This window comes from Jaculus jaculus, chromosome 13 (genome assembly GCF_020740685.1).
Source record: "Jaculus jaculus isolate mJacJac1 chromosome 13, mJacJac1.mat.Y.cur, whole genome shotgun sequence".
NCBI classification, from domain to species: domain Eukaryota; kingdom Metazoa; phylum Chordata; class Mammalia; order Rodentia; family Dipodidae; genus Jaculus; species Jaculus jaculus.
In genome coordinates, this window is record NC_059114.1 from 23,282,484 (window position 1) to 23,298,008 (window position 15,525).

The window sequence follows — 15,525 nt, forward strand, 5'->3', positions numbered from 1 at the left end:
TTTGTATTAGATATTCCTTGCAAAAGGAATGTAGTTGGCCACTCATGAGTGTCACATATAGATGAAATGAAAGTACTGTGCTATGAACCCAAAATGCATGTTTTTAGAAGGAATCAATGAACAAAGTTGTAAGTTCCCTCAAATATTTAACATTCAGACTTACGAGCCTCAGGAATGTCATCACAAGACCATAAAGGGTACAAGACAACAGGCTGGAGAGATGGCTCACCAGTTAAGATACTTGAAAGAAAAACTTAGTGACTTGAGTTCAATACACCAGTACCCACGTAAAGCCAGATACGCAAAATGGCGCATATCTCTGGAGTTATCTGCAGTGGGCTTGAGGACCTGGTAAGCCCATATTCTCTCTCTCCCTCTGTGTCTCTGCTTATAAAAAAAATACCTATTTTGGACTGGAGAAGTGGCTTAGCAGTTAAAGCATTTGCCTGCTAAGCCTAAGGACCCAGGTTCAATTCCCCAAGACCCATGTAAGCCAGATGCACAATGGGCACATGCGTCTAGAGTTCATTTGCAGTGGCTACAGGTCCTGGTGTGCCCATTCTGTCTCTCTTCTCTCTCTGCTTGCAAATAAATAAATAAATAAATACATTACACATATATATATATATCTCAAATATTTTAAAAAGAGTACAAGACAAGAATTGCCACACACTGAAAACTGAACTTCAGATGACTATGTCACTTGCACTAACATATGGGTAAGTGGCTTAGCCAGAATAAAACTGCATGTTTCTGAATTTCTCGTTATTTGTAATAAATACACTTCATCACAGCTGAGTTCAGTCCTTCTTTTGTGATATGACAAAATGAACAGTTACAATGTTCCCAACCTAGTGATACCTACCCCCACTGACCACTGAGGACCACGTTCCTCCTGCAGGACTGGTCCTTGCCACTGGAGGAGGAGCTGCTTCACTTGAGGGGTTGTGGGATACGAATTCTAGGCCACTAGACATGGAACCTCTTCCAGCAGAAACTCTATGATTTCGAGGGTGTCGCTGGGCCTTTGGAGACATCCTTGGAGGGCCTAAGGAAGAGTGGACATCATATAAATGTTACAGTGTTCATATAATACTTTTCTGCTAGCATACAACATATACTCTCTTCCTCATCCATTTTTCATTGGTTAAAAAAAAAATGAAAGCCATAAACCACACAATATAGATTTTGGGCTACAATACAAGCTATTTTATGGCATATTATAGGTTTATTTCCCTTCATTTGTAAACTAAGGGAGGTATGATGGTAGGGCAATAAATAGTAACATGTCATAACTCACGTATCTACATAATTTGTAGGCATATGAAAATAAATACAATCAAATTAACAGGAGAAAAGATATATACAATGAAATATTTTTCACTTTACAATAATTTTTACCTTTCCATTCTAAAATAAGATGTATTACTTCCCAAAAGAGAAAAATGTAAGAAGACTATTATCCTCCTATATAGCTGAATACATGTATAAACCCTTTCGATTTCTCCAAAATGTTGTTTCCTTCCTCCATTGCCACAATCATTAATTTTACAAATCAAGGTTTGATAGTCCTCACCTGCACAAAACTCTCCATTCCTCAGAAGCCTAATGGTGCAGACACTGGCAAAAAATACTTCTAAGCTTCAAAGCAGGGTTCCTCACCCATAATCTGCTGCCAAACTCTACATCATCAAATTAATGTTGTCTCCCCAGTAGGAATTTAATCATAGATATAATCCTCTATGAGAATTCTAATGTTACAACTTTCAACTGGAGATACACAGCACCCCTGAATAATGTGGAAGGTATATTTTTCTGTGCATAGTCCATGAGCAGGATCTGACATCTTAATCCAATAAAGATGTATACAACTCCTAATGGTTTCAGGTAATGCATTCTCATGATAAAAGCATAACTTACTCAAATGACTATGGTAAATCCTACAATTAGAACTTAGCTCTGCATTTAGGGGCTCTTTGGAAAAGGAATTCACATAGAAAATTAGCTATACTTGTTTTTTAAGCACTCAGAGTCTAGTCAAAGTCACATGACCTCCAATACTGCATGACAACAATTTAGAGACAGCTAAAATAGTTTTTAGCTTTGAGCAGTTTATTTAGAAAACTTATTAGACCCAATATAAGCTATATTCATCATGACTTTACTGAGCCAATCTAATCAGAATACTGACAAATATTTTCAAGCCAATATCAAAGGACATTATCATTTAGAATGAAGGATTTTCTTATTCACTGCATTTAATTTAGAATGTTACACTTCTTTTTGAGGTGGGGGAAGAGATAGTCTTACTTTAAGTAACCCTGGCTGGCACAGAATTTGGTATTTACTAATAATTTTATATCAATGTAATCTCCCAAATTAAAATAACCTTTCATTACCTTAATATTACAAAGCTAATTTAAAAAGAACTATTTAATTAAAAAAAAAAAGAACTATTTGACTAAGTTTAGAATTCCTGAAGGTACTCTAAAAAATACACTCTATTTTAATCTGAGGATTGAAATGTCATGCTCAACAAAGGTCCTTAAAAAACAAAACAAAACACTGCTATATGTGGTCAGCAACAGTTAAGCACTGTGGCCGAGCAGCTGTACAATGCCAGGCATAGAGTTAACCCAAGACGGTACCGAATGTGCCCAGTCACCATTTCCACTGCATCCAGGTCAGTGAGGAAAAGAGAGCAAACATTTCTGGGGCTGTGCAAAAGCATCACTGCCAAGCAGAGATCAAACCCCATCCTTACTTTCAGAATAGTTCAAAGCTTCACAGCATTTATCAAATTTTACTCTAATGAACAAAAGGTTAATAGAAATAGTTTTAATAAAGTAAAGTTAAAACACAGAAATCATAGGCTATTAAATAATGAAGAGGAAACTATTCTGTAATCATAAACTCACATAGGAGTTAAACAAAGACAAACAAAAACATGAACAAATTGTGGTATTGTACCTTCTGAAGACATGCGTTTAGGCATAGTAGAGACAGGAGCTGGAGAACCATGAGCAGAGGGGTGAGACGGGGGTCTGGATGGCCGCGAGGGGGGCCTGGAGGGCGGCCGTGTAGGGGTGGCTGCCCGAGGTGGAAGAGAGTTGGGACCTGACTGGTAGCGAGAAGGTGGGCGAGAGGAAGGAGATGGGCAAGGCGATGGCCAGGGAACACCTGACAGAACAAATGATATGAAGGAAAGTATAAAAACTAAAGAAAAAAATGAGGGAAAAAGTAAACAGAAAAAAAAGTAAAATGACAAAAATGATTTCTTGTACATTTTAACCCTTTGAGGACAGTCATTTGTTTTGTGATAATAACTTAACTGACATAAATTCACATTTTACGTTATTAGCTTCCTTAAAGTTAAATCTATTTAAATGAATACACGTTCCCAAAGGGTTAATTAGGATCTACACAGACTACTGAAGAAGACAGTTAAGATTTTGCCTAGTAATCCTGCTTCGTTAACTGTGCTCTGTAACCAGTTGTTAAAAGAATATAACATTCACAGATAATTTCACAGAATAAAACACAGTAATTCCTACTTAGGCTTTAGATCTAAAATACTAAAAATAAGCAGCAGCTACTAAACTCAATTTAAAACATAGTATTCTTACACTCATCTGTGATTTTTTTTTTTTTTTTTTCGAGGTAGGATCTCACTCTAGTCCAGGTTGACCTGGAATGCAGTCTCAGGGTGGCCTCCCACCTCTGCCTCCCAAGTGCTGGGATTAAAGACATGCACTACAACACCCAGCTCATTTGTGATTTTGATCAAATTTATCTGAATCTAAGGTTCAGTTTGATCGCATTAAGCATGTCCCATTTAAGCAAATAAAATTAGTCCTTCTATTTTCTAGAATCGCAGGAATAATAGAAGTTAATGTAATGCTCTTTAAATCTAAGTTCATTAATGGGAGGGAGGGGTCTTCTAAATAATATATGCAGTTAAGTGTTTACTAATAGACTGCTTAATAAACTAGGAGATTTCAGGCTGTCATCATCACATATAGAGACTGACAGATCTGCACCAGTGGAGTATCTTCCATGCACATCACTTACCTGAACTTAGTCAACAGTCCAGGCTCCTCTCTAAGAGGGCTACACACACTTGAGCACCCCACATTTTCCAGCCCCCCTACAAGTTTTTACTTTGAAATTTTGTTTGTAAACAGCTGAAAATCTTTACTCAGGGAGCAAAGAAATTTCACCACCATTACTAAGTGTAGAAAATACACAAAAATGTTCACTTGGAGAGGAATTCTGGAGAAAAGATTCACTGAAAACAAATGAAACTGGAAACTTAATGTTCTCTATTTTCATATTTACAACCTTTTTCTTTTTTTGAGACAGGGTCTCATGTAGCCCATGATAGCTTCAAACTTACTATGAACAGAGGCTATCCTTAAAGTTTTTCACCTTCCAAATGCTAGGATTATAGGCATGCAACACCACACCACACCCAGCTTTTATCACTGCAAATTTAAATGGATTGCTATGAGTCTGAGGCCATCCTGAGACTATATAGTGAATTTCAGGCCAGCCTGGGCTAGAGTAAGGCCTTATCTCAAACAACAAAAGGGGGGGGGGGGGAGGCCATTCTTTATCCTGAGATAGTCACACACTAATGCTGCTGCTAATTACTTTAGTTCCATACCATTCAGTTTTGTTTAGTATATTAGAATTCTATAAACCACCTATAACTGGTGAGCTTCATTCAACCTGATTTAGACATAGTACAGAAAAATATTCCTATTAAATATCTAAGTGTCTTCTATCGATGTTGTTGCTCCACTGTAACATCCACTGTACTTATTTTTTTCCTTGTTCTTTCTCTTTCTCCCTCTCTCTCCTCTCTGAGGTAGGGTCTTGCTCTAGCCCAGGCTGATCTGGAATTCACAATGTAGTCTCAAGGTGGACTTGAACTCAAGGCCATCTGCTCCTACCTCTGCCCCCCGAGTGCTGGGATTAAAGGAGTGTACCACCACACCTGGCTGTTTTGTTTTGTTTTTTTTTTAAAGGTAGGGGTTTTGCTCTCAGGCTGACCTGGAATTCACTATGTAGTATCACGGTGGCCTAGAACTCATGCCAATTCTCCGACTTGTGCCTCCTGAGTGCTGGGATTAAAGGCGTGTGCCGCCACACCCAGCCTGTATTGTATTTTAAAGCATACACATTTCTTCACATGACTTTTGTTCATGTATTGTTATTACAAACTGCCTCACCTTTTAAGTAAGCAGAAAGGAAAAATGTCAAGTTTATAAAATTAGTCTGAATTAACCAGAGTATTTCACATGTATTAGGATATTTCATACATACTATGTTTTTAAAATTGAGAACCTACACAAAGTTTCCAATTTCTTTATATGTGGAGTGTTTTCAGGTCAAGGGAATGAGGTAAATTTAGCAGCTTATCTTAGTATATTGTCTTGCTGAATATATGAGTGACTTAAACAAATTTTAAATTATTTAAGTTAAAAACTACTCCACAAAAATCATTAATGGTGTACATGTTCCTATCAATTATGTAAGTTATTTTCAGTATTTAGATATATCTGTATTTGGTCAATGACATTAACAAATTTGGTGAAAATACTTGCCTCCATTAACTACTCTTTGGTCAGAACCAGAATTCGAGTTGAAATCTGAAGTGTGAGAAGTGGATCTTGATGGCATGGAGCCCGATCCAGGCTGGCCCATACGTGGTGAGTTCTGTCTCCCACTTCCCCACGATATGACTTCTCTATTTCTTTGTCCAGGAGGAATATATTTATTTTCCCTGAAAATGAGAGATCTCTAAATCATTTTATTCCAAAAGGCACCAGGCTAGGACAAAACAAAGCAACCATATTTAAAGGTACATTAGTGCTCACCTTGGCAGCACATATACTAAAGATGTATTAGGCAGAGGAGGTACTTATAATAGGGTACAACCCTACACTGCACTACTTCACTGCCCTGCACTTCTAGCCTATGTCCTTTCCCATCCTTGCAGTATCTATTCATGTGCAAGCAGTTTAACAAATGTGTGCTCACCTTTATCCTACTTGATCTCCTTGGCAACTTTTTTTTTAATGAGAGAAAGAGAGAGAGAAAATTGACATGCCAGGGCCTTTAGCCACAATAACAGAACTCCATACACATGCACCACCTTGTGCGCATGTGTGACTTTGCACACTTGCATCACCATGTGCCTCTGGCTTACATGGGACCTGGAGACTCGAATATGGGTCCTTAGACCTCTCAAGCAAGTGCCTTAACTGCTAAGCCATCCCTCCAGCTGGCATTTTTTTTTAACCCTTGACTTTCTCAACCTTATTTTCTGTGAGATCTCTTTACTCCAAATGTTCTATCCTTTTTGAAAAATTTATGGTTTCAACATCTGCCATGCTGATGAATCTCAAATCCACACTGCTAGTCCCAGAGTTTCCATCAGTCACACTGGACATGACAATTCACATCACAAGACTCTAGGCTATGAATGCCTTAAAGACAGGAAGCAGTTCTTGCTGTACCAAGTATGTATCAGGTGTCTCTGACACATTTATATGTAAATCAAGAGAGCCACAAATGCAGTTACTTACAAAAAACAACATTTCCCTCCTCAATTTGGTTCATGTTATTACTTCATATCTTACAAGTAAAAACCACAATATGTCACTTTAATTACCAAATAAAGCTTAAGTCACCCCTGTTTTTTCTATCCTTTCCATGACTCAGTCTAGTGGGCTGTCAAGTTCTACTAGGTGAATGAACTACTTCAACATACTGACAGGCTCTCTGACTCAATTCTCAGTTTTCTCACCCCACTGTTACCTACAGATCCTTCTTCAGCACTGCTGTATAGTCTTTGCACTATCTCAGCTTCTGTGGCCATTTGCTGCCAAACACTGTACCTGTAACACTGACCCTGAAAACCAGACACAGGAAACACTAGCTCTCTAGTATGGGGACCAAGTTCTCTCACGGGCCATTCTTCTGTATATGTGAGAAATTGCCCTACAATCTTTGAGGGGCGGATTGTCTTTCATTTCACAAAAATGCCTCCTCCCCATGAAGCTTCCTCTAACTACACATGTGATTTTTGTTCTTCCTAGCTCTGGGTTATACACATCTTCTCGGATTATTACTCTTTAACGAGCTATTCAAGTTCTTCGCTTGGTCCTCATCATATATTCAACACTTGGCTCCACACAGCTGACTCTGAAAAACTATTTTACAAATTACTATACAGAATCTTAAACTAACACCACTTGCATTCTCCACTTAAGCTTCATTAAAGAGGAAATATAGCAATAATACACCTTTTCACACAGACCTTGAGTTGTGTATCCAAAATACTGCATCATGATTTCCTTTAAATACCTAGTGTTTGTGTTGTGCCCTTCACGTTCGCTGCAATTTCTCTGAACTGCTGTGTACTTTTCTTCTTCGCTCCTATCATCATTCTCCAGAGCCACTCGAGCTTTGTACTGAGCACTTGACTCAATTTCTTCTGCTAATTGGTTTGCCCTTGCTTCCCGTTTTAAAAATTCTTCAGAGTTATCCCTTTCTAGGGGCACCCTAAAATAGAAGGAAAAGTGATTATTTTACAGTTAACAGTTTATGTTATCTGTCACAATTAACTATTAAGTTTTAGAGTTAGAAAAATTGTAAAGGCTTAATTGCTCTGTTATTTCTACATCAAAATCTTAACTTTTTCAGTTACCTTTACTATTACTATTTTTTTAAGGTACAGTTCCACTCAGTCCAGGTTGACCTGGTATTCACTATGCAGTCTCACAGGGTGGCCTCGAACTCACGGCGATCCTCCTACCTCTGCCTCCCAAGTGCTGGGATTAACCACGCCTGGCTATCTTACTTGTTTTTAAATTCAGGAAATATGTGAAGGAATTGTTTTGTTTTTACTACCTAAGCTTGTAAATTCTCATTAAAATAGAATAAATGTAGTTCCCTCCATATACTTTTTATTGGTAAAATCGATTTTAAGTTGCTAAAAAATGAAATATCCAAAGGTAGAGGTTATGATGAGGCAGTTATTGAAATATTAAGTGTTCTTCCCTATAGAATGGTAACAGGAGCTGGGCATGGTGGCGCACGCCTTTAATCCCAGCACTTGGGAGGCAGAGGTAGGAGGATCGCCGTGAGTTCGAGGCCACCCTGTGAGACTGCATAGTGAATTCTGTGTCAGCCTGGACTAGAACAAGACTCTACCTTTCAAAACCCCCCCCCCCAAAAAAAGGGGGGTGAGGTTAACAGGAGCTTCAGAGATAGTTGTCAGTATAGCGGAAAATTGATTATTATAAAAGCATGAGGATCTGAATTTGGCTCCCTAGCTCTTTGTTGGTCTAGCTAGATCATTGAGCCTTAGGTTTATTGAGAAACCTTGTCCTTAAATACAAGGTGAAGCCGGCGTGGTGGCGCATGCCTTTAATCCCAGCACTTGGGAGGCAGAGGTAGGAGGATCGCCTTGAGTTCGAGGCCACCCTAAGACTACAGAGTGAATTCCAGGTCAGCCTGGGCTACAGCGAGACCCTACCTCAAAAAAAAAATAAAAAATAAAAACAAATAAGAATATTCAACATTATAATTTAAGCTGATAAAAATCAAACAAAAGTGCACTAAAATAAACTCTTTGAACTTACGTATATGAAGATAGACTGCTATCATACGTAGATACTACACCGTAATTTTCTTCATTATATCGAAACATGTCATTAGGATCCCATCCATTAGACTAGAAGAAAATAATGATCATTTTTCAAAATGAAAAGCATTTTTTAAAATTCAGCCAGAATCAATATATACAATAACACCTAAAGAATTGTACTAGTTAGATTTGAGAAATTTTTTAAAAAGGAAAGCTTCCATTTAAAATTCTTTTGGGGGGGCTAGAGAGATGGCTTAGTGGTTAAGCGCTTGCCTATGAAGCCTAAGGACCCGGTTTGAGGCTCGATTCCCCAGGACTCACGTTAGCCAGATACACAAGGGGGCACACGCGTCTGGAGTTTGTTGGCAGTGGCTGGAGGCCCTGGCGCACCTATTCTCTCTCCCTCTCACTATCTGCCTCTTTATCTCTCTGCCTGTCACTCTCAAATAAATGAAACTTAAAAAAAAAAAAAATCAAAAAGTACTGGGCGTGACGGTGCTCACCTTTAATCCCAGCACTTGGCCAAAGGCCCTGGGGTGCCCACTCTCTCTCTCTGCTTCTTTCTCTGTCTGGTGCTCTCAAATAAATAAATAAATAAATAAATAAATAAATAAACAAAAAATTTTTTTTATTATTTTAAGGGGAGCCAGGCATGGTGGCATACACCGTCATTCCAAGCACCTGGGAAGCAAAGGTAGGAAGATTACTGTGTGTTCAAGGCCACCCTGAGACTACATAATGAATTCCAGGTTAGAATGAGCTAGAGCATGACCCTATCTTGGAAATAAAATTTTTTTTAAAAAAAGGAGGATCTCCATAAATTCCATACCTGGACTACAGATTAACAAAATCCCCACAAGCACCAAGCATTGTAGCATGTGCCTATCTATAATCCCAGCTACACAGGAAGTTGAGGCAGGGGATTTAAATCTAAGACCAGCATGAACAACTTCACAATGAGACACTGTTATCCATTCCCTCCCCCCAACAATTCAAATAACAAAGTTTATTGCTAGTATCTTCTGGAAATAATTTCCAATATAAGGTTGAAAAAAAAAAAAGGCTGGAGAGATGGCTTAGAAGTTAAGGCACTTGTCTACAAAGCCAAAGAACCTTGGTTCGATTCCCCAGAACCCACGTAAGCCAGATGTACAATATGACACAATCATCTGCAGTTTGTTTGCAGTGGCTGGAGGCCCTGGTGCACCTATTCTCTCCCCTTCCCCTCTGCCTCCCTCTTTCAAATAAATAAATACAATATATTTAAAGAAAAAAAATACACAAAAATACCACTTACTTTCTTTACTCCCTCAAGTCCTACACTCAATATTACTTTTGGCTTTTTTTTTTTTTTTAAGGTAGATTCCTGCTCTATCACAGGCTGAGCTGGAATTCACTATGTATTCCCAGGGGGCCCTGGAACTCATGTCAAACCTACCTCAGCTTCCCAAGTGCTGGAATTAAAGGCATGCACCACCATGCCTAACCTACTCTTAGCATTCCCCTTTTTATTGTTTTGTTTTATTTTTGTTTTTTTAAGATAGGGTTTCACTCTAGACCAGGCTGACCTGGAATTCACAATAGAGTCTCAGGGTGGCCTCAAACTCATAGCGATCCTCCTACCTCTGTTTCCCAAGTGCTGGGATTAATGGTGCTGAGCCTACTCTTCTGGGATGGATAACACCTGTGTCTGGATATTGCTTCTTTTTATCACTATGGCATTGAAAGAATACTAGAACATTGGAGAGATGTGGCAAACTAGTCATTAATATTTGGCCATGAAAATTTTTTCCAGCTTTCCCCTATGGGCTGATTCTTACAGGTTGAATAAATGTCCTAAATTGAATGTAAAATAGTCCTTGTGTTTGTTTGTTTGTTTTGTTTTTCGAGGTAGGATATCACTCTAGCCCAGACAGACCTGGAATTCACTATGTAGTCTCAGGCTGGCCTCAAACTCAGTGATTCTCTTACCTCTGCCGCCTGAGTCCCGGAATTCACTATACAGTCTCAAGTTGGCCTTGAACTAAAGGCAATTCTCCTACCTCTGCCTCCCAAGTGCTGGGACTAAAGGTGTGCACCACCACGCCCCGCTACATAATTTTAAACTTGGTAATAAAGCTGAACATGAAGCCAGGCATGGTGGCACATGCCTTTATTCCCAGCACTTGGGAGACAGAGGTAGAAGGATCAGAGTGAGTTCAATGCCAACCTGAGACTACGTAGAGAATTCCAGGTCATCCTGGACTAGAGCAAGACCCTAGGGTGAAAAACCAAAAGAACAAACAAACAAAAAAAAGCAAAACAGTAAAGCTGACCATGAAACTGTGGGTAAAGCCATAAGACGGTAATTCCCTACTCAACACAGGCAGGCAGGAAATCACAATTATCTAAAAGTTAACTGATGTATAAACTATTCTGTGTACCCCACAAAAAACAATCCAAGCCGGACGTGGTGGCGCACGCCTTTAAACCTAGCACTCAGGAGGCAGAGGTAGGAGGACTGCCGAGAGTTCGAGGCCACCCTGAGAATACATAGCGAATTCCAGGTCAGCCTGAGCTACAGTGAGACCCTACCTTGGAAAAACAAAAAACAAAAAACAAAACAAAAAAAAAAACAATCCAGGATAAAGTCTCTTCCAGTACCATGATGCACAGATAACAATATGGAGAGTTGCTTGAGTGTTTCTACTCATGTGTAAAAGAATAGGGTCAGCTCCTACTTTGAAACAAACCTGTATCTAAGCTTCATTATAAAAGAGGGAGAAGGGGAAAAGAGAGAAGGAGATGAGGGAGAGAAGAAAAAGGACAGGATGGGGTACACACACCTAGAACAGGAGAGCTGAAAACTGAAGAGGAGAAAATTACACTGCCAGGAAGCAGGGGCCTAGTGGTGTGCAGAGGTAGGAACTGGGGGAAGGGGACCTTCCCTACTCTTAGCCCAGAGGTAACCGACATTACTACACAAGGAGGCAGTCCCAGAGTTAACAAGACCAGGTGGTAAAGTAAAGGAGAGAGAAGACAGGTAGACAGCTCTGAGACTAATAGAAATTAACATCTTCAGGCATAATTTTATGCACATATTAAGGATATATTTGGGCAAAAAATAAATTGTTAGTGAAATTGATGGACATATTAAATGTGTATCTCAAATTTTAATGAACAATGCTAGAATCTTCCTAGAAATTCTCAACTTAATCAATCCCTCCAACAGAGAAAAGGATGGCATATTTTGCCACTCTCAAGGTGCCATAATGCACACGAGAATCACTGTATTCAGGTATATGGAAAATTAATAATGACTATTTGCTTATAGTTATGATAGTGTGATAGGATGATACACAAGGAAGAAAAGGTGATATTTATTCCTTGAAAAATAAACACAAGGTCTCTTGTTTTCTTTTAAAATATTTTTGCTTATTTGAGAGATAGGGTGGGGGAAAGACAATGACCAAACCTGGGCCTGTAGCCTCTGGTAATGAACTCCAGATGCATGTACTACTTGTGTGTCTGGTTTTTTGTGGGTACTGGGAAATTGAACCTGTGCTGGCACACTTTGCAAGCCTTTAACTACTGAGCCAACTCCCCAGGCTTGCTCCTCTGTTTGACTGAAGGTTAGTCATTGAATTCAACATAATTTGTGGCACAATCTACAAGTGTCATAAACATATACTCCACAAAGAATTTGATTTGAAAATGGTACGTCAGAGCTCGGAAGGCAGAGGTAGGAGGATCACTGTGAGTTCAAGTCCACCCTGAGACTACAAAGTGAATTCCAGGTGAGCCTGGGCTAGAGTGAGAGCCTACCTAAAAAAAAAAAGGGGGGGGGCAGGTATGGTGGCACAGGCCTTTAATCCCAACACTTGGGAGGCAGAGGTAGGAGGACTGCTATGAGTTCGAGGTCACCTTGCGATGACATAACGAATTACAAGTCAGACGGAGCTAGAGCAAAGAACCTACCTCAAAAAAACAAAAAAAATAAAAAAATAAAATAAAATAAAAGTATGTTACGGTATGTCAGGGAACAAGTGCAATCCCAATTAAAAACTCAGAAATTTGGGCTGGAGAAATGGTTTAGCAGTTAAAGCATATGCCTATAAAGCCTAAGGATCCAGGTTCGATTTTCCAGGACCCATAAGCCAGATGCACATGGTGGTGCATGCCTCTGGAGTTCGTTTGCAGTGGCTGGAGGCCCTGCCACACCCATTCTTTCTCTCTCTCTCTCTCTTTCTCTCTCTCTCTGTCTGTCTCAAATAAATAAAATAAATATAATGTTCCCGCCCCCCCCCCAAAAAAGCCAAAACAAAGCCAGGTGTGGTGATGCATGCCTTTAATCCTAGCACTGGGGAGGCAGAGGCAAGAGGATCATTATGAGTTCAAGGCCACCCTGAGACTACATAGTAAACTCCAGATCAGCCTGGGCCACTGTGAGATCCTACTTCGAAAAACCAAAAAAAAAAAAAAAAAAAAAAGGAGAGAGAGAGAGAAAGAAAAAAAAAAACTAAGAAATTGAAAAGTCAAAACAATGAAACCACATATACATGGCCAATTCTGCATGTATCCAAAAATAAAACAAACTAGGATTTCTCACAGTTTCTAGTTTAAATTATGTTGCTAATTATCCCTTTAATCACAAAGAAAGAACTCATTATCACAACAGAAGGTAGCACTTCTACCTAGCAATTCTTCTTTATTCATATCACAACTGCCACTTTAATTATGTTCGCTACAACAGAGACATGTTTAAATCAAAACCAAGGGGCAGGATGCTGTGTGTGTGCTACATTATCAACGTATGAGAACAAGTCACACAGATGACACTTACAACATCATTTTCCAAAGCCTCCAGTTCCTCACTCGCTGTGAGTTCACCAGCATCCCAGGGCTCCAGGTCCTTCTCTTTGTGCTCACCATTTACTTTAGCACTGATAGCTGAGTCAGTAAAAGCATCTGCAAAGATGATTTCAAGTGAAAAATCATACAACCAGACAACAGAATACATTAACTAATACATATACCAATCATCAACAATAGAAGATGCAAAGCAATTAAGAGTGAATTTTGGGTAGAGAAATAAAATTCCTTAACAGTATACTTTCAAACTTGTCAATAAATCCCAGCACAGATAATTTTACAAATAAAGCTATTTTTCTCTTATAATTCAAGTTGTGAAATATTTTAATACCTTCATATAATGTGAGAGATAACCAAGAACACTTCTATAAGCTCATCTAAAACCAATGTTTTTTTAAATTTGTGTTTAATTTTTGGAGGCAGGGTCTCATGCTAGTCCAAACTGACATGGAATTGAATTCACTCTGTAGTCCCAGGCTGGCCACATCCTAATATATGAAGGGTTTTGTTTTGACAAAGTCTTGCTATGTAACCTAGGCTGGCCTCAAACTTGTGATCAACTTGCCTCTGTCTTCAGAGTGCTGAGATTACAGGCAAATACCATAACGCATGGCAATGCAGAATTACTTTGAACTATGTAAGTCCAGGTCACCATACGAAGACCAGTATCTACATACTTTTGACAATAGTAAATAAAACTATTCTACCTAGCCTCATCTCTTCCCAGAACCTAATTTCCCAATGCCACTTTGTAACAATATCCAGGTTCTGCAGTGTTACCTGTCCCCAGAAAGATCAGATGTCAGGCCAACCTGGACTTCTGACAGTTAGATGGCAACTACATGTTCAGCTGACCATACTGCTAAAAAAAAAGAAAATTTTCTTTTTGGGAGTTATAACCAAATTACATAGCCAAACAGCACTCAGAGTGCTTTGTAGATTGAGGTACGCTCTTAAATACCTATCCCAGGCTGCCAAGGACTTCTGCACCTGCTCTGCTAAGAGCACAGGTGCCCAGCATTATGCCCTCACCTTTATTGTAAGTTGCCACAGTGAACAAGAACACAGTTTTCCCATAAAAGAGTAATTCCAGAGGAAATTTTGATTTGGCACTGCTTCTGGCAATCTCCCCAATGGCCAAGGTAATACCAATAAAGACGCTTAAGCAGGAAAACTTAAGGAAAGCAAGTCAAACTAAACCTAACTTCCTCTTATCCCAAGTAAGGAGGCAGATAAACATGGATGTGTGTCTGTTCACACAAGGGAAAACAGCATCACTGTGCCTACAGGCTTAGTTGCTAGCTCAACATTACAGCTGCACTCTCTTACTAATGGCAATTATTAAGAGGCAAAAGCATGAAGAGCATGAGTCCCACAGGGTGAATGATTAAAAAAAAAAAAAAAAAAAAAAAAGAGCCCACTTTAGAACAGCTCTCCTGACAGTGGCTAAGAGACTGCTAACCGTTCCAACAACCATCAGGGAAGCCACAGACAGCCCTAACAATCTACTTTTGTTTTCTACTGGGCAAAATCAAGCCCTGTTCTTGTTCCACATCATCTTGTTTGTTGTTGTTGTTTTGTTTTTTGAGGTAGCATCTCACTCGAGCTCAGGCTGACCTGGAAGTCACTATGTAGGTCTCAGGGTGGCCTCGATCTCACGGTGATTCTCCTACGTCTGCCGCCTGAGTACTGGGATTAAAGATGCATCACCGCACTCAGCTTCTACATGGACTCTTGTTAAAATTAATTTTATGCCTTCAAACTCAGCACTTGAGAGGCAGAGGTAGGAAGATTGCTTTTTGAGGCCAACCTGGAGCTACAAATCAAGTTCCAGATCATCCTAAGCCTTTAAAGTGAGACCTGACCTCAAAAAGCAAAATAATAATAATTTCCTGCTAAGTATTTTTTTAATATTTTACTTATGGGGGGGAGCAATAAGTGAAGTTTTATAAACTATTCTGATAAAAGGTGGCTGGGCATATTTGCACATGCATTTAATCCCAACACTCAGGAGG

At 39.3% G+C, this 15,525-nt stretch overlaps 1 protein-coding gene across 6 annotated transcripts in view; it reads right to left on the bottom strand.

Annotated features, from left to right (window-relative positions):
* Nucleotides 1-15,525, bottom strand: part of Atxn2 (ataxin 2) — a 154,515-nt gene that overhangs the window by 89,080 nt on the left and 49,910 nt on the right. For 5 of the 6 annotated variants that reach the window (XM_045132103.1, XM_045132102.1, XM_045132099.1 and 2 more), the window contains exons 6-11: nt 13,482-13,606; nt 8,655-8,746; nt 7,375-7,572; nt 5,610-5,788; nt 2,971-3,180; nt 866-1,048 (exon numbers count right to left, since the gene is read on the bottom strand). In XM_045132103.1, coding sequence (XP_044988038.1) covers nt 866-1,048; nt 2,971-3,180; nt 5,610-5,788; nt 7,375-7,572; nt 8,655-8,746; nt 13,482-13,606 — 987 coding nt within the window. The remainder of the gene's footprint in view (nt 1-865; nt 1,049-2,970; nt 3,181-5,609; nt 5,789-7,374; nt 7,573-8,654; nt 8,747-13,481; nt 13,607-15,525) is intronic. The other variant, XM_045132101.1, reaches the window with a different exon arrangement.